Here is a 20,112-nt window from a genome sequence, read left to right as displayed (position 1 = left end):
GCACGATAATCTGATTGCAAGGAATAGAACAGGTTTTTCTTATTGAGGTGTTCAGAGAGTTGCAGGCGAACAATCATTTCACAAGTGTATTTGCTGCTTGGAAAATTTGTTTGTGTTCGTGTGAGGGGAGAGTTTTTCAGCACCAAGTGATTGAAGTTTGGACAAAAGGTGAGACTTAAATATATATATGAATATAACTGGTTGCAGTTTGTCTGGACTGCAGGTGAGACTTAAATATATATAATGAACATAATTGGTTGCGGTTTTACTTTTTTTTAAAGACAAAACATAACATCTTTGTAACGAAAGCCTACCCACTATGATAGTGAACCAACTGGACTTTTTAACAATTTTTTTAATATATATGTTAGCAATGTACTGCTGAAATCGTCTACATTGAAATTGAATCAGGTAATTGAAGTGGGACTTGAACACATGGCAAGTTAGTATATGATTGGCTGTTATGTGAGTGCACGTGTGTGTGTGTGTGAGAGAGAGAGAGAGAGAGAGAGAGAGAGAGAGAGAGAGAAAGAGGGGGGTCCAAATTAGTGTACATGTGAAATGCAAAACAAAAATAAACACAAAAAAGAATAAATAGATAAACAAATAAACAGATATAATCTAAATCTGGATTGAAAATCCACATCCAGCTGTGCAGCCATACAAACAGCCACTGTGCTGATTGATCTGACAGTGCCGTGCTTCAAATGATTTTGCCGTTCATTGGTGATTTCTCTGTTTTACTTCGTCCATGATTTATCAGCAATTTCGGACGATTGTTGTGAAGTTGTTGGGGAAACAACTTTTCTCCCTGTTTTGTTCCGGACAAAGGGCAAAGTTCTTTTGAGACTGGTCTGTGTGTTGGACATTTAATTAAGCGAAAAAGGAGAAATACATACATCTGCCTCCTCCTCTCCACATGTCTCCCATGCATTCCACCCCCACACCCCCCAAAAAGTATCTTAAATCATTTGGAATGAGACTTCTTTTTGTTTTTGTTCTCAATACAAAGCACACAAAATATATAACATGCTTTGCAAATCACAGTTTTGTAATTATAATTCTGTTCATGGAGAGAACAGCTGTTGAGCCAAACGGGTCTCTCTCTCTCTCTCTCGAAACGAGTCGTTCAGCATGCATAAGCAGGAGTTTGTAGCACTGCTTCTAGATTTGCTTAGGTGTGATGCAAGGGTATGCAGGCCACTACAGCACAAAATGGTGAGATGGTCAAGGAATGTACAGTAGATCAGTATCAGTATCAGTAGCTCAAGGAGGCGTCACTGCGTTCGGTCAAATCCATATACGCTACACCACATCTGCCGAGCAGATGCCTGACCAGCAGCGTAACCCAACGCGCTTAGTCAGGCCATGAGAAAAATAAATGAATAAATAAATAAAATAAAATAAAACAGAAATAAAAATAAATAACAATAAAATAAAGAAAAGAAAAGAAAATAAATAAAGTAAAAATAACAACAGCAATAAAATAAAACAAAATAAATAAATAAATGAATAAATAAATAAAAATTTAAAATATAAAATTAAATTATATTATATTATATTAAATTTTAAAAAAGTAAAAATAACAAAAAATATAATAATAATAATACAGTAGAAAATGGCGAAAGGTAGGCGTAAATATGGAATACGACGGCACAAAATGGCGGAAGGCCAGTAGGTACAGAACCCCACAATACAAAATGGCGGAATGTCAGTGTGCGTACAGACCATCACAGTATAAAATGACGGAAAGTCAGTATGTATGGACCATTTCAATACAAAATGGCGGAAGGTCAGTGCATATAAAGTCCAAAACCTAATTCCAATCGCCCCCAATTATGATACTTCCACATCCTACAACTTTATTCTTTCGCCCAGTTCAATATAAAAATCACGATAATCTTGGTTTGGCCCATGCACATCAATAGTATATATATGGGTTTGGTTGTTCTTTTAATCGTCACCTAAGAACTCGGTGGATGCAAATAAAGTAGTTTCCTGTGGTTTCATTATACACATTTTAAAAAATATTTAATTTAGATTTATTTTTTAAATGTATGTCGACTCCGCACGAACCGGAAACTGTAAGAAACAAAGAACCATTCTCACCCCACTCAGTCCTGATGCAGTGTTTTAGTTTCAGGTCAAAATGGGTATCTTCCAGTAAGTATATGGAATACTTTTTACCTAAAAAATGGAACACATCTCTTCTCTCTCTCTCTCTCTCTCTCTCTCTCTCTCTCTCTCTCTCTCTGTCTGTCTCTTGATAGATGCAAAAGTAAATGCAATTCGATATTGGTTACGTCTTACCAGAATGGAAAATAGTAGACTTCCTAGGAAATCATACAACATGCTTCTTAATATTCGTGAAAATGGTAAAGAATGCTGGGTCACAGATGTCCAGAGACATTTAACAATTTATGGTTTTGGGTTTGTTTGGCTTAATCAAGGGGTACAAGAGATTAACTGGTTTTTACGTGAATATAAAGAACGTATATCTGACTGTTGGTTTCAAGGGTGGAATGAAAGAATCAAGGAACGTGAAAGATATTCTGTGTACAGATTGTTCAAAACTGAATTATCTTTAGAACCTTACTTCGAAAGTATCGAAAATATAAAACTTCGAGACACATTCATTCGATTCAGGCTTGGCATATCTGACATAAAAACACATAAATTACGCTTTTCTTCTGACTATGGGGTAGATTTATCGTGTCCTTTGTGTAAATGCCGATTGGAAGATGAAACGCATTTTCTGTCGATGTGCACAGCAACCGGTGAAGAAACTTAAAATACATCCCATAGCGTTTTTGTGTGATGTTCAACATTCAAACAGCTTAGCAAAATTTATTTACCATAGCTTAAAACTGCGAAGGGAGACTCAGCGAAAATGATCTCACATACAAAGGTTTCATATCGAAAGCCAATTCTTAGCATGCAAAAACGCCATTCGATTTATGTTGCCACTGTTTAATTGATTCGTTGATGGAAATGTATGTTAATCGATTGTGAAGTTAAATTGACAAATGGTATTTGAATACTCTCTCTCTCTCTCTCTCTCTCTCTCTCTCTCTCTCTCTCTCTCTCTCTCTCTCTCTCTCTCTCTCTCTCTCTCTCTCTCTCTCTCTCTGTCTGTCTGTGACTACGAAATCGGGTCGATGGCCTCGGGTTACTCAAATATGAACCTCATCAGTAGTCCACGAAGATTGTGCGTATACGTACCGTTAGATATTGTTTTGTATTCCTTATGAAGAGCAGAAGAATGTTGTGAAAAGCGTAAAAGTGTAGGAGGGAGGGAACGTTGGAAGAGGTTGGGGAGGGGGGGGGAGCGTGTTTTCCACCTGATGATATGAGCATGTTGCTCAAGTCATTAAACCATTTGACTTTGGAATCTTGAAATCTGTGTGTGTGTGTGTGTGTGTGTGTGTGTGTGTGTGTGTGTGTGTGTGTGTGTGTGTCTGTCTGTCTGTCTGTCTGTCTGTCTGTCTGTCTGTCTGTCTGTCTGTCTCTCTCTCTCTCTCTCTCTCTCTCTCTCTCTCTCTCTCTTCAGATCATGACCACGACAATTCACTGACAGAATCTTGACTGAGCTATCCACGAATAAGTATTATATGCGCGTGAGAATTCATTATGAGTACAGGTATAATCCAGACTGGCAAACATAATTCATCATAAGTAGAGACAAAGGCAAACCTAAGTTATTAAAGATAAAAAGACGGATCTGTTTTCAGCTCCACAACCACATGTGAGTGGCTGGATTACATACCATGATAACAACTGGATTAATCTGGATTTTCATTTTTCTCCTCTTTCTTCCATTTCTCCTACTTCCTCGTTGGAACAGAGACTTGCTACACGACAAGAAAGACGTATTCTTTTCATGTCAAGTCACAACTGTGACTAAAGCAATTTAACGCTGCAGACATTAGGTTTCAACATCCTCTTCACTGTGTCACATCATGTTCTTCAACAAGTCATTCTGAGCACGGCCACTGATATCAGCCGTGTGCATCTGCACTCCGGTCATGTGTCTTACAACGCAGTTGACTGACATCTTTTTTATTTTGTGAAGTGTGCCAGCATGATTTTCATGTGTGTGTGTGTGTGTGTGTGTGTGTGTGTGTGTGTGTGTGTGTGTGTGACATTTATGTGACATTGTTGTGCATTTGGAAATGTTTGTTCTGGGCATGAAAAGATTATTTTGCAGTAATCCTCCATACTCCAGTAGGAGCGAAAGGATAATTTAGACTTGAAACTTGAAACGTGTGTGTGTGTGTGTGTGTGTGTGTGTGTGTGTGTGTGTGTGTGTGCCTACTGCGTGGACTATATGTGTGTGTCTGTTTGTGCATGTATTTGTTTGTCAGCGCTTGTGTGTATCTGTGTACGTGCGTGTGTGTGTCCATGGGCATGGGCGTACAGCGCATGTTGTGTGGGCATATTTACGTGTATACATGTTAATGTGTATGTAACTGCATGTGTGAAAGTGTGTGTGCACATAAGAAAGATAAAGTCTGATAAACAGTGGGTGACAGAGGCTGCCAGAGATAGAAACAGAGAGAGAGGAGGGAGATTGGTGGGAATAATTGAAAGAGAAAGGCAGAAAGCCATAGACAGAGACACAGAGACTCAGAGATATGAAGAACAAATGAGTTGAAATTCTTTTTATTTTTCAATGAAATAACTTTATACAGGAAGGAAACTATAGATCTCTGATTAATCATGGTTCTCTGCTCCATCAGGTCCGGGTGTTTCCTATACAATCACAAACTTGAATAGCTGAACGATTTTAACATTGATTTCCACTCTGCATTAAAATATTTGCTTTAAAGATTACTGTTAAGTCTGACTGGCTCCTCATCTTGCTATTTCTAAATCTCTTAAGTGAATCTTCTGTTTAAGAAAGCATAGGGGAACTTAGTCTGATAGCAATCAAGTACAAGACACAGAAACGGGAGATTTATTTACAGATCAGTCACACACAACACATTAAAAATGTCACTTTCCTTTACATCCAGTAAATACAAGCATGGTACAAGACATTATGTTTCTGGCAGAATCGTGGCCAGGTATAGAATACAGTGGTCTGCAGCAAACGTTTGATACACAGGACGAGACTTCGAAGTAATTTTTTTTTCTGATTAAGCAGGAAAGCCTGTAGCCTGGAAAGAAACCTCTCAAACAAATAAGCAAACATCGTTGATAATTTCACTGAAAGCCAAGTGATTCATCCATGCTTTCCCTTCCTCCTCAGTTCATTTTATCACCAACATCATTTCCTCCTCAGCTTTCTTCTTCATCTTCTTTTCCTTCTCACCCTTCTCCTCTTTATTCTTGAACTTTTACTTCCCGCGATATTGAATTGATGATCGTATGTCGTTCGATTGGTGTGTGCCATCAATTTGATGCAGACATCAGCCCAAGTCGTTGAGCAGCTCGTGTCTTGATGACGTTTCTCAGGGGTTTCCCTGTATCAGTCTGAGGAAATGATTCAAACTTCAGAAAGTACCGAGGACAGGCTGACATTACATCATCCTTTGACGCAAAGATTTCTTCAGCAAACTGACGGACGTGCTCCATGGAGACGTCATCTGACTTCAGTACCACACAGGCACACAGCTCTTCATTCACCTCGGCATCAGGCACCCCGACAACGATGACATCATCAACTCCAGGACATTCTCGGAGACGTTTTTCAATCCACGAGGGGTAGAAGATGTAGACGCCTCTCATGATTGCGTCACTTCCTCTTCCATCGACAATCAGATGACCTCGTTCATCCAGTCGGCCCAAGTCCCCAGTTCGAAAGAAACTATCTTCAGTGAAGGCATCAGCAGTGGCCTTGGGATTGTTAAGATAGCCTTTCATCATGTTGGGTCCCTTGACAAGGATATGACCGACCTGACCAGTAGCACATAGCTTGGCTTCGTCTTCCGCTCTGACGATCTTTACTTGTACATCTTTGAGCGGTTTTCCTGAATCATGGTCAGTGAAGGTCTGGCTGTCAGTTACCCCCATGCCACTTACAATCCCAAAGTCGGTTGCTCCATACGCAACGCAGATGTTATCGGCCACCTTGAGTCCTATGTTTACTGTGGACTGCTGGACTGGGAGACCACCCAGCATCAGTGAATCCAATCGATGTAGAGAAGACGTCAAGTCTGTCATTTCAGCCAATTTTGATAGATAAATGGGTGGAATTATGGCTGTGTTGCACTTTTCCTCTTGGATACTGGTCAAGAGATGCTGAATCATGTCCTCAGGAACCCCTGCTCTCATGTCAGTAGTGATACGTGTACCACCTGGTACAAAAGTATAGGCAGGGGTACCACCTATCCACCCCATCTGTTGTATGTTGAGCCAAACCCCAGCAATTCCCAATATGGAAAATTCATCACTTTCTACAAATCTGATGAAAGGTCCTTGTGTTCGTACAACCAGCTTAGAGAATCCTGTAGTACCAGATGTGGTAAAAACACTGAAGACATCTTCGGGTTTGACATCCCCTGCTTGAAACCATTCTTCCTGTGCCTTCAGCTGGCCAATGAAATCCCCCCTCCCCTCATTCTCCACACGTCGAACAAAGATCACCGTCTTTAGACAGGCCAGCTGTGAAGATGTCACGTGCTCCCCATCATCCATGACCACGTGATTCTTCAGCACATTCCAAGGACTTTTTGTGACGTCAGGATCCACGAGAATAGCAGGGGCACGAGACTGCGTGATCGTGTTCAACAAGTCTGATCCATCAGCCATCAGACACTGACCATTGACAGATGCCGCTCCGACCATCCAGATGCCTGCCTCACACACCACCCTCTCTGGACTGTTGGGCAGAGTGTTGATCACCAGATCCCCACGTGCTATCCCCTTGTCCCTCAGGACGGCAGCAAAGCGACCAGCCAGCGTGTAGAGAGAAGCCCAGGTCAGCACATTGCGCCGCTGATTCTTGTCTCGGAAGACGAATGCTTCAGAGTCAGGTTTCTCCTGTGCCCAGTGCTGCAGAAAGTCTGGTAAGGTCCTGAACTGGGGCATGGTGGATGTCATCCTGCGGGGCTTTTGTCTGTTACCTGAGCATCAAAAAGATTTTTGAAAATGTATGATATGATCAATCTGAAGGTACAGTGGCATAAATTGAATTGTAAGCACAGTAGAATGAGCAGTAAAAAGATTATACAAAAAAGAATGTCCTTTCGAAAACAAAATGAACTCACGAAATGAAGCATTTGGGATAAACGATTTGAAGTTATGCAGTGTGTACCGTTTGTTTCTTGCTATCCACAACCTTATTTTTAATATGAAGTTTCGTCTGCTGGCATGTCAAAAAGAAAGTAAGAAATCCTTAGAAAATCTCAGTTTCAAAGAATTAGGAAAGGCCATGCACTCGAAAATGCTGTATAAAAGTATTAATGGGAATTTCTTGATAACAGAATTTTAATTTTCAGATCTAAGTAAATGTCAGTTTTGTGTTTCAGTTCTTTTATACTATACACTAGTTTAGAGCATTAGAAAACCCTCAAAACCCACTGCATGATGCAGTTAAGGAACGAAAAGGCAGCCGTCTAGGACGTGGAAGATCAAGAATGGGACAATCCAGCTGGTAAGTGATTTATAAAACCTGAACGAAACAAGAGAATGGGAGGAAAACTCTGAAAATCTCAAAGATCTTTTCAAGACATTTCACTCACTCTAGGAAGACATTGGCGGGAATGGCCAGAGGGCAACACTGATGCAGAAATGAAGCTACTCATAGAACAAAACAGTAAAGAACATTATCATATACACAGATGGCTCAGTCACCAAAGCCCAGTCCGACCGGGGATTCACTGCTAATCAAAGTGGAAAAAACAATTAGGGAAGAGAGTGCCGTGCACAAAGTCACAACCTCCAGCCCGACTATGGAAGTTGAAGCTGTGAAACCTGCTCTTCAGTGGCTGTCATTTATTCATATGCATGGAAATCAACATGCCATGATCCTGACTGACTCAGTTAAACTCATACAAAAAAAGGGGGGGGGGCGCGGGGGGGAATGGGGAGTCCTGAGCGGATGAGGCAATGCGCAACTTTCGGTTTGAAAAGGTTACATTTTCATATTGCCCAGGACATGCAGGTGTGAAGGAAAATGAGCAAGCCGACAGGCTTGCTGGTAACGCAACGAAAACGAGTGGTCTACATCTGGGAAAATCGGAAATCCTAAGAAAAGAGTACCTCAAAAACCAGATACAAAGCCACCACACTATTGATCGCCTCACAGAAAGACAGAGAAAGAGGGGGGTGGCCATTATTCAAGTATGAAAAGTAAAGCACGATCCTTTGCAAATCAAACGAACATTAGCATCATTTCCAAACCAATATAACGCAATTTTCTTCGAAACGGAAAAACGTCTCTCCAGGCTTTTTCAACTACCGTATACTGAGCAACACGCTTGACGCCATAATCCTGGCATCGGAGATCTTTTCCCACCTCTACTGCAGCAAATCAGTGAGAGAAAGAGAGAGATCTTCAGTTTAACGTCTATTCACTAGAAGTGTGATCATTATTATTATCATTATCATCACTACTACTACTACTACTGTTATTATTATCATTATTATGAGCGTTTACGCCTAATCTTCTAAATATGCCCTAGGCGTTTACAAATAGAGCATATATGTAAATATCAAAAAGGAAAAATTTAACACAAGATGCCAAACATTATTAAAAATTATTCTTCACCCCCCACACCCACACACACACCCACAATACACACAGGCACACGCGCAAGCACACACACAAGTTATAGTACACAATCATAAATAGTACACAATCAAGAAAAACAACGAACAAATTCTGAAACTATCAAAACTCACTAACTCACTAATAGTTACTTTAGTTTATACTGGAAAGGGATGAGCTGTTGAGAATTATTCAGGTGGGGAAAAGCTGGGTCTTCAGACTGGAATTGAAAGACTGCAGTGAAGATGAGTTACAGAGATGATGAGGAAGTTGATTCCAAAGAAAAGGGCCTTGGTATGAAAAACTGCGTTGGCCATACGTTTTGGTTCGAGCAGGGGGGATCCTAAGCATGCAGGTTTCAGAAGAAGAGCGGAATTGGCGTGAGGGTACGTAAGGATGAATGAGATCAGAAAGATACTGTGAACCAGTAGCCTCATGGACTTGAACCAAAGAGACGACTTTGTAAATAATTATTATTAGACGGAAAGTATGGAGGTAGTGGGTGAAAGAGAGGGAATGCTTGAAATTATTAGTGCAGGAAAGTGTTAATGTATGTTTTAGAGGAAATGAAAATGAGTCTATTATAAGAAATAAAAAGTTTAAAGAGATGGTGGTGTGTAAAAAATGAAGTGTTATATGCATATCAACAAGTATTAACTTACAGCATCAACAAGCATTAACTTACAACAATGCAAATATAAATAACCACATTGATTGAAATACATCAAAGGCGGATACCAACTGGACTGGAGTTCAGAATTTCCGAAAATATTCTAAGCAATGAATAATCATTCAAAATCGTTTCAGTGGCTAATGGAACATTGGTAGAAAAGTGATCAACTACAGCTTTTGGTATTAACCGACTTATGGTTGGACAATGGATGAGTAGATGGTTTACAGTTACTTGATCACTGCACATTTTTGTACGAAAGGCATTTAAACGAATTCTATACATGAGACTTGTTTGGGATTAGCCGCATTTTTGTGTTTACACAATATTGGAAATAATGATCATTTGAATCTATAAGCAATTTATCAAATCGATTACTGGATACATTTTCTATACTACGAAAGCATTTTTGTATATCTAATAGGACGTCGAGTTGTACTGCGCCTTCGAAATTACGTGCTGCTCTTCAAGCGGCTTGGTCTACCCATTCATTTGAAGATATTCCACAGAGCGAAAGGACTCAGCAGAAAGTTATAGAAATGCCCTATTTTGTGAATTGGTGAATAACATGTTTTATGTCCATTGTCATCTCAATCCGCTTCTTTGAATTTGGAGATTTAATAGCTTGTAATACTGACTTCAATTACACATAATAAAACCTCACATAGTTTTCGGTAGGTCTGAAATATAATTTAAGCCCATAAGTATGGCTATAAGTTCAGTTGTAAAAATGGAGTATTGCCTACCGATATGGTATAATTTTTCTTTTCTAAATGGTGAAATTACAAAGGTCGCTCCCGAATTACCATTTTGAAAACATATCCATCTGTGTATATTTTTAGATAATTTGAATATTGATTTTCCATAAGGGAGAGTACTTCAGTTTTTAACAGAAATTGTGACTGGTTCTTGGATAAATCTGTGCAATCTATGTCAAAGGTAGCTTTGTACTGATCTCATTCAGGAACTTGTGAAAAACAGGTATTTTTGCAATCTGTTTGCCTTTTGATTTTGGGGCACTAATGATATCTGATGCAAATGTATTGATGTATGTCATGGACTGTATTATCTTAGCTCTTTTTGCAAAATCGTTTTATGAATTCAATTTAACGTCTTCTTTTGAAAAGGTTTCATATGCGGAAGATTCGATAACGAATTTTGCTGCCGAAGCTTTCCTTTGTTCATCAAGAGATAAAACACTTGCTTCTCTGAAGTTTCAATATTTGATGTATGAATGGGCACACATGGAGCGAGTTTATAAACTTTACAGTCAATGCTTTGCAGCTTCTTTAACAAATCCAGTAGAGGACTGTTTACAAAATGCAGTGTAAGCAGGTCTGAGTCAAACACAAACAGACTAGAAGAAAATCACTTTGATCAGATATTTTCTTTTATTTTTTGTATCATTCATTCATACCTAAATGCTAAACAATGAACAATTGTCTAAACAATTTGAGTTATTTAAGATGTGAGCACCATTTAGTTTTAGATGTTGTGCATGTGTGCATGTGTGCGCGCGCGCGTGTGTGTATATGTGTGTGTGTGTGTGTGTGTGTGTGTGATGTACATCTGTATTGAAGTGCAATGTCTACATTCACAAAGTTTTTTTGTTTTTGTTTTTTTCCATGATCGGAAAGAAAAAGAAAACAACAACTCTGCAGTGGATCTCAACTGGTTTGAACCACACTGCACCCCTCCCCACCCCCCACCTTTCTCCCTCAAAGAGAAGAAGGAAAATCACAGAACAGTTTCTGAAGTCTTATTTAAATGTACCATATGATCAATATCATTAGCAAGCAGTGGGTATAAGTTTTTGCTGTTGAAATCAAATTATCTCTTGTATACAAGTGATGTATATGTTGCATATGAATCAACATTATATCAGATAAATATAAACGGTATATAAACAGTTGCAATATATGTTCACATCAGTGTGAACAAAAAATCAGGAGCATTCAAACTCCACAATTCCCAAGAAGAAAGCTTTAAAAAAAACTTCATACAGATAATAATCTGACTTCTTACACAATTTGTCAATACCAATGATCCACCTGAATCCATCCACTCTCAACTAACACACACACACACTCTACAAATTGACACCCACTACTGTAACCCCCCTTCAGTCTAAAGTTTTTGACAAAAGTCTTCAGGCCCTAATAAGTCAGCTTTCACTGTGTCATCAGTGTCAGACTGGTGTAAAGGGGGAAGCAAAGCTGTCAGATCATTACATATTTTCACTTCCAAATTTGTTACATTTTGTAAAAGTACTCAATTTACTGTCAGCAGCATTGGTTTCCACTGCTGATGCAGAAGTAGCAGTGATGTCTTCTTGGACTTGTACATCTGACAGCTGTGACAAAAAAAGAAAAGAATATATTATTATAGCTTGAATGTAATGACATTTGTTTTAGTTAAACATTTTCAGACAAACGGCATACAACCCCCAAAATGTGTCAGATCTATTCACTGCATTATGCATGTGCAGATTCTCAAGCCAATGAGTTGTTTAAATTTGCAACAATAACTATGCTCTCTCTCTCTCTCTCTCTCTCTCTCTCTCTGTGTGTGTGTGTGTGTGTGTGTGTGTGTGTGTGTGTGTAAACATTCACATTGCCTGTGGAAGTAGCAAGGATCTCACTGTCTCAGTATCATTGTTAGAGCACTTTCTAAAAATGTGCAAACATTTCCACTTGAAAGAAGTATGTGCTGACAAATGTTGTATAGTGAAATTCTTTGTAGTGTTTGTTTCAGGGGTACACTAGTCAGTTTTGTACTATAGATGTGTCAGAGATGCATATATCTGTGCTGAATAAATATCACAGCTAAGAATGTGACCAACAAACACACACACACACACACACACACACACACACACACAAATACATTCGATTCAAAATGTCACATACCGTGCTTGTTTTGAAGACCTTGTTCGTAAAAAGTGAAGGAATATCATCGCCACTGAGGGTGTGGTCCTTGGCTTCAGTTCAGTTCACGAAGTGGTATTGAGATCGCCACGCTCTATGCAATCGGTTCGTGGCTGGTATTCGTTGCGATGTCACCTTTTTTCCTTTGAAGTTCGAACAGCACAAACAGTAATTCTTTCCTCCCGTTTCCCCTAGACTCATTGTGAAGCATTTACACAAGTGCAATCGACGAACTCGCAACTTTCGCTTTTAGAGACTCCCCACGAATTCTCTTTCCGGCGTAATCAAGGGCAAATTACTTTTCTAACGAACATGGTCTATAGTCGACATGATAATTCCACTAAAGTTTTGAAGAAAGATATACACCCAAACATTTAACAAATTGTGTATATCTTATAATTATAACATTTATTGTAAACACGGGGAGCTTTTCTGGGTCAGATGCTGTATTAAATAGCATCATATTTGTTTTTCTAAGGATAATGATAAGCCGTTTTCTGCCATAAAGTTGCTAATTTTATCATGTTCCCGCTGGTATGTTTTCTTTGTGGAATTCAATGTCCTAGTAGGTGTTTTATTTTTCATTGTTACCTTCATCCATAAACAAGTATCATCAGCAACTTGAACTAAGACTGTATCTTTAGCTAGCTTATTTGGTAGATCTGCTAATAATATATCAAATAAATTCAGCGAAATTACGTTTCCTTGTGGTAACCCCATGTGTCATCGTCTAAGGTTTAATTATGTATTTCTTAATCTTACTTGTATAAATCTATCCGATAAAAAAAAAAACATTTTTAAACTTCTAACATAATCATACATGTTGCCTGTGATACCGATATTTTTTCAGTTTATATCTTCTTCTTCTTCTTTGTTCGTGGGCTCCAACTTTCACGTTCACTCGTTTGTACGAGCGGGCTTTTACGTGTATGACCGTTTTTACCCCGCCATCTAGGTAGACATACTCCGTTTACAAAGGTGTGCATCCTGGGTATGTTCTTGTTTCCATAACCCGCCGAACGCTGACATGGATTACAGGATCTTTACCGCGCGTATTTGATCTTCTGCTTGCGTATACACACGAAGGGGGTTCAGGCACAAGCAGGTCTGCACATATGCTGACCTGGGAGATTGGTAAAAAATCTCCACCCTTAACCCACCAGGCGCCGTTACCGGGATTCGAACCCGGGACCCTCCGATTGAAAGTCCAATGCTTTAACCACTCGGCTATTGCGCCCGTCTTTCAGTTTATATTAAAGTCGAGCACGCCACACTTGGTCGTATGCTTCTTTTTTTTCACATTAAAAAAAAAGTCGCCAGAACGTTTTTTTCGCCTTGCATACTGTTGCTTTACCTGTGTAGTCAGTTTAACTAGATCTTCTGTGGTCGATCTACCTTTTCTAAAGCCAGCTTGATTCATAAGCATTATGTTTGTCAGAATAATGCACAAGTCTGTCAAAACATTTTTTCCGTTAGTTTGCATGCATGCGATGTTAAGGCAATTGGTCTATAACTGTTTTTATCTGTTCTGGGTTTGCCCTGTTTGTGGATTGGGACGATTGAGTGTTTCCATACAAGGAAATGTCACCATCAGACCAACATTTCTTTAAAAATAAGTGTAAAAAGTCAGTCAGATTTCCGGGGAAATATCTCAACATTTCGTTTGAATTTCCGTCTTACCCAACAGATGTCTTTTCGCTGCTTTAGATTTGAGAGATACTCCTTTATTTCATCTGATGGTATTTCACTATTTCCATACAGGTGATTCATGCGATCTGAATTTTGGTATGCTTCATTTTTGACTCACTTGTGTAAACAAAGTGAGTCTATGTTTTAACCGGGTATTCGGTTGTCTGTGTGTGTGTGTGTGTGTGTGTGTGTGTGTGTCCATGGTAAACTTTAACATTGACATTTTCTCTGCAAATACTTTGTCACTTGACACCAAATTAGGTATAAAAATAGGAAAAATTCAGTTTTTTCCAATCATCTTGTTTTAAACAATATTGCACCTCTGGGATGGGCACAAAAAATATATATAAGAAAAAAGAAGCTGAATTATATCCAAACTGCATTTACTGTTATATTTATATTTTTTATTCTCTAAACTTGGCACTTTGATCTGATATTCTGAAACAACAACAAGAGCAGTCATTATTATCATTTTTGTTTAAACAGGAACTTCTTTTGCTAAGCATGGAAGTTTTATTTATTTTGCAAACGTTTTGGTGCAGATAGTAAAAAAGAGAAATTAATCTGTAATTAATGCTAGGGGACTTAATTTGCTTTAAACTGATCTTTCTCATCTTAAACATTACATTTTGAAATTACACTCAATACATAAAAAGTTTGTGTGTTTTACTCTCAGTGTACATGGCTTTCACTATGATCATTCGCCCAAGTGGTCTTTTTTGGAAAATACTAAAATCAATACGACGAGTGGACTTTATAGATCTATTGGCTGAGCCCTGAAGGTCATGGGCAAAAATCAATTGCGTACACATATTTATACACATTCAAAGCACGTGCTCATATTCTTCGCGAACGCGAACGACGCCATTTTGTTTCAAGTTGTTGACCTGCCCGTTCAATCCTATATTCAATCGACAATACACGATAACATGTGATGGAAGTTGGAGAAGTAGACCGTTAAATATTTATTCAAAGAAAGATTTGTGAACGCCTCATCACTTACTGGATTATGCCCCAAACTGCCATAAAAATATCCACTGAATCAGTCGGAATTCACAGTTAAAAATTGTAAACCATGCGAGTTAATACCCTTGAATTGATGAAACGAAAAATTTCCAGTCTTGACTTTTCTCAAAATGAAGTCCTTTTCACTTCATACGACGTTTAGAAGTACTTGTACTTGGCTCTACATGTTATTAGTTTAACAAAATACTCAATTTTCATATCAACTTTAAAACTATAAAAACTAGAATGAACATAAAAGAGAAATTGAATCGACCGTGTCAACCGGGTGTAACTAAGCTTGTACATCTATCTTGATCCAGAGAAAATGTTGCAGTGTGGTTGCGGCGATAGCCACGTCTCCTTTACCGCGGACTTAAAAAGGATTTTTAATTGCCCTTAAAGATTTTTTGAATGCCCAAGATACACCAGAATAACTGATGATTTAAATACCGCAATCGATTTATCGCTCTTTAAGAAAGCATGTTTAAATATATTTTTGAACGTCAGTTAAGGAGCCACGATAGTGTAATGGGTAAAACAGTTTCTTCTCACCCGAACACGCGGAGTTCGACTCTGCCGTTAGGTTTTTCTTGTTGTTGTTTTTTTCTTTTTCTTTTAACCCGAAGCTTTATAATAACAAATACAGAACACATTTTAACGATTAGATTTTTTTTTTTTAAGTGTATCACAAGTGAGTCTTAAAGGCCTTGCCTGTCTTGTTTCCCCTTTTTAAATTTTTTCCCATACCTTTTGCATATCTTTGTGATTGAAAACTTTATTTCTGCAAAAAGATAACAAGTACTGCCTTTTCGCTTGTACGTTAAACCTGTTTGCTTTATTTTCTTTTAGTTTTTTTTTTTCATCTATGAATTATTTGGGGGAGATTGTTCTTTCAGGTATATTTTGAAGTTTGGTTTCTTTTCTTTCTTTGCTGCTTCACAAGCCTCATTCCACCAAACATTACCAGAGTGCTTATGAGATTTTATTGATTTGTACTTGGGAATAGATTCATTTGCAGCAGTGATTATTGCCTTTGTAAATATCAATATATAAACCGTTGACATCTGTATCGTTTATGTTGTTTATTTGAAACGTTGAAAGCAAACTTACGAACTTATCCCAATTCGCAAGTCTAATTATATTTTGGAATTTTATCCTCGATTGGAACTATCGAGTGAGATATTTTAGATTCAAGCCTCGTGATAATAGGTAAATGATCACTATTAAGGGTGTCTTCCATTGTTTTCCAATCACATATTGGTGCGAGATCTGGTGAGATTAGAGTGAGATCTATGGCAGTTGCTCTATGCCTTGGATTGTCTGGTATATGTGTTATTCTGCCATCGTTAAGTAAGTAGAGATAAGCATCTACAATGTTTTCGATAAAACGATTGCTATTGATCTCTCTCCCCCTAAAATGGCGAGTGTGCATTGAAGTCTCTCGTGATGAGAACTTTTTTGTCCTGGTCTGTCTGTAAGGTTCGAATCCACTCTGTGTTAAAGTGATTTGGACACTGAGGTAGGTATACAGACATGACCGTTAAGGGTGAAGAATTAAACTGGACTTTTGCAGCACATGGATGGATATTTGGCATATCTGGTGGAACGGGGCTGAGGCATGGAGTGAACGTGACCCCTTCTCGAACGTATATAGCTGTGCTGATTTTCTCATTGGTATCCACTTTTTGAGGTAAAGGCGGAAAGTAATAGTGTTTAAATTTTGGCAGTTTATCTCTCTTTGCATTTACTGATTTAGAGATTGAAGGGCTAACAAGTGGTAATTATGATTCACCAGATGTTGCACTAAGTGATCATAATTCGTGACAACTGATCGACAGTTCCACTGAAACACATTTAAGTTGTTGCCCGCCGTTTATGCTCGAGAAAGTTCTGTGATTGTCTTTTGTTGAAAACAGTTCCAGAAGGATGATGTATTTAATAAGTGCAAACAAAATAAAATGAAATAAATAAAAATGATTGGTTATGGATCAGTATAATAAACAAATATGTGCTAATGATTACAGAGTTGAAAACATGGATGAAGTAGCGGAATAACACGCAGCAGAGCGTCCTGGTGTTCACGTGGTAATCAGTGAGTTCTCACTTCTGAACAGAAGTAAGTTTTCCCAGTGATCAGTATGAAGACCAGTCTATCAGGGTGGTGAACGGGTTGTACCACGTGGAATGGGGGAAGGCGGGGTAGGCTTGGTGTTGATAGCGCTGCGTTGGTCGGACAGGTCTCCTGGGGGTCTCCCACAGCATGTCCCTGACAGCACGCCCCACGTTCCCCGCCAGCAGACTGGTCCCCTTCCTGGTGAGGTGCAGATTGTCTCGCAGGTGGTGAAGTTTTCTGTTAGTGTTTTCGACAACAACAAAAAAATGTTCTTTGCGTCATACAGCTCTAACGTCAGCATGACGTTATATAGCTGATGTTTCATTTCTGTGCGTTTGCCTTTCACGACAACAATTTTACTTACAATGAATTTCGTTGCAGGTCGTTTTTTTCGCTGTGTCTTTTAAGGGACGCAAACGGACTAATGCACTCCAACAGCAACAACCTACCCAGAAGCAGTGAGGTCGGGTCCCTCTGCCACACCAGGGCAGCTATCAAGACCGAAAGTCTGCACTTTGCCAATAGGTGGGCAGGATGCAAAGGCAATGGGCCCCCCCAAGTCAAGAAAAAAACAACACAATAAACTACCAAGCCCAAGAATGACGTCAATTTCTCATCCACGGAATGCGCGAGAAATGACGCAAAATCCAAACAGAAGAAACTTCTTAACTCATGACAGAACTCAAATGACAACAAGCAAGAACTACCAAACACCCTAATTCTTCACGATTCAGTCATGAATGACGTACAAAAAAAATCGTCTTGGACACAGTGAGTGCTACACAACAATGCCTACAAGAAATTAGCTCTTCAGAAAAACAACCCGAAGCTGTGGTTATCCATTGTGGTATCAATTTGAAAACAGCGGACCCCGAAAAAACACGGAAATCTTGTATGTGTGTGTGTGTGTGTGTGTGTGTGTGTGCGTGCGTGCGTGCGTGTGTGTAGGATCTTCAATTCAACGTCTATTCTCTTGAAGTGCTATTAGACGGAAAGAAGAGAGGAAGTGGGTGAAAGAGAGGAAATGCTTGTGAATATTAGTGTAGGAAAGTGTAAATGTAGGCTATGTTTTAGAGTAAACAAAAATAAGTCTATTATAAGAAATAAAAAGTTTAAAGAGATGATGGTGTGTGATAAATTAGGTGTTATAGGAGGGAAATTAGGTGTATGTATATCAACAAATATTAACTCACATCATCAAGTATTTACTTACAACGATGTAAATATAAATAACGACATTGGTTGAAATACGTCAAAGGAGCATACCAACTGGACTTGAGTTTGAAATTTCCGAAAACATTCTAAGCAATGAATAATCAGTGTGTGTGTGTGTGTGTGTGTGTGAGGAGAGAGCTCTGTGCGTGTGCGAGTGCATGTGTGTGTATTTGTGTGTGTGGTATTCTGATATTCGTAAAAGATTAGTACCGGATTAATATGTATGCCCAAAGTCCATATCTTCATTTTGTAAATCATTTCCTGCAAGTAAACGGGTTCTCCTTAGAGTTAGTAAATTCATTAAAACTTGCAACATTGCACAGAATACTTTCGTACAGAAGACTTTGGGGGAGGGGGCGGGAGGCAGTTTCCCAGGTGACTGAGAAGCCTCTTTAGGGCAGCACTAGCCACCTCAGTAATGGAGGGGCCCAGAAATGGTGGCTTGAACAAAGCCTGCACTAAACTGTACCGCGCTTGCAAACTTACTACCATAAGCGGTCGATTCAATCAGGGAAAGAAGAAATTAAGCACTGGTACGTCGAATATATGTACCCTCATCGAGACAGTGTCTCCAGGCCTCAGAGAAGACCACCCGTCATTGCCCGTAAATTGTTGGGATACAACGTCAGCATCGCAGCAGTTAGTGAAACTCGAGACATGCTGCATAAGGGTCATAGAAAACTAAATGATTAAGCAAATAAATAAACAAGTAAATGAACAAAAGAAATGTGGTTCGATGAGAAAACCCAGCAGATGACAGACAGACAGAACAGAGTACAACAGAAAAACGAAGATAAACTCAACCAGTCATTCACAAACCTGTGTATCTGCCTGACACAAACGCAGAAGCTAACCAGAAATGCTTCTCGAATTACAGGATAATATCAGCTTTATATATAGATACTAGTTCTCGACCACACACGTGCTCAGAATTTGGGAACGCAATTAAGGCCTTCCCAAAGTGTGTGTGTGCGTGTGCACCCGTGCGTGCGTGTGTGTTCCTTCTCTTCCTCGTAGTCAGCTCAGGCTGTTGTTTTCTTTCTCGTGCATGTATACCTGCACGTTATTAAGCTGAGCTACAAGTTTGATGAAGAAAAGCTCACCTGTCGATGTCGTGGGCAGCGAAAGATGTTTTGAGCACTGGCATTTGTACCCAGCCAGGGAGAGGTTGTTTGTTTTTTTCAAATCCTGCTCCATTCATTTTGAAGTTTAGAGGATTTCCGATTCGGTTCTGTTCTGGGGTCTCCAGTGCCACTGCGTTTCCTGAGTCCTCGTCCGACCAGGAGGTCCGGAACTGCGTTCCAGTTCCAGGGATTTCATCTCCCATATGTTGTTTTTTTTCCCCTCACGAGCTCTTGAGGTGAGTCATGTTGGAAGGGAGTGAAGAGTGTTGGGATTGTTTCTTTTTCAAAAGACAGGGAGGGCCACTGAGAGGTAGCCAATTTCAGGTTTTGTTGCCGTATTTTAAAAATACACTTGCGAATTTAATTTCAGTGCAGTATAGCTCTCCCTATCCTTGTGAATCCTACTTTATGTATATCTGTGTGCACATATCTTCTGTTTTGTTTTCGTGATAATGATAATCAATTTTCTTAAGGCATTCAGCTGTACGTGTGGGGGTGTGCGAAACCCCTCTGTGTGTCTGCCTTAGCACATGCATCCTGTTTTTCTTGTGCTTGACTCTCGGCTCGAGTCTGGTTACAGCTCCGAAGAGTGTTCCGACGAGTCCCGCACGTTCCCCGGGTGTTATGGTCGTCCTGGGCTCAAGCAACCCACCTTC

General features: G+C 39.3%; 1 protein-coding gene across 6 annotated transcripts; it reads right to left on the bottom strand.

Annotated features, from left to right (window-relative positions):
• Positions 1 to 4,637: 4,637 nt before the first annotated feature.
• On the bottom strand, positions 4,638 to 19,651 carry LOC143281096 (putative acyl--CoA ligase YdaB). Of its 6 annotated transcripts, none has more exons than XM_076586039.1 (3): positions 19,436 to 19,651; positions 17,181 to 17,354; positions 4,638 to 7,067 (listed from the first exon to the last, which is right to left on the bottom strand). In XM_076586039.1, the coding sequence occupies exons 1-3, from the start codon at positions 19,527 to 19,529 to the stop codon at positions 5,395 to 5,397; spliced, it is 1,941 nt and encodes a 646-aa protein (XP_076442154.1). In that variant the 5' UTR covers positions 19,530 to 19,651; the 3' UTR covers positions 4,638 to 5,394. The 6 variants fall into 6 exon arrangements, 5 of the variants coding, with proteins under 5 accessions (XP_076442154.1, XP_076442159.1, XP_076442157.1 ...); XM_076586044.1 differs by lacking the exon at positions 19,436 to 19,651 and adding an exon at positions 19,152 to 19,189 and having other exon boundaries at positions 4,639 to 7,067; XM_076586040.1 differs by lacking the exon at positions 19,436 to 19,651 and adding an exon at positions 19,152 to 19,195 and having other exon boundaries at positions 4,641 to 7,067; positions 17,027 to 17,354.
• Positions 19,652 to 20,112: the final 461 nt, after the last annotated feature.

Source organism: Babylonia areolata, chromosome 4 (assembly GCF_041734735.1).
Source record: "Babylonia areolata isolate BAREFJ2019XMU chromosome 4, ASM4173473v1, whole genome shotgun sequence".
NCBI lineage: Eukaryota > Metazoa > Mollusca > Gastropoda > Neogastropoda > Buccinidae > Babylonia > Babylonia areolata.
The sequence above is the reverse complement of the archived record's forward strand: the minus strand, read 5'-3'. Positions and strand labels throughout refer to the sequence as shown.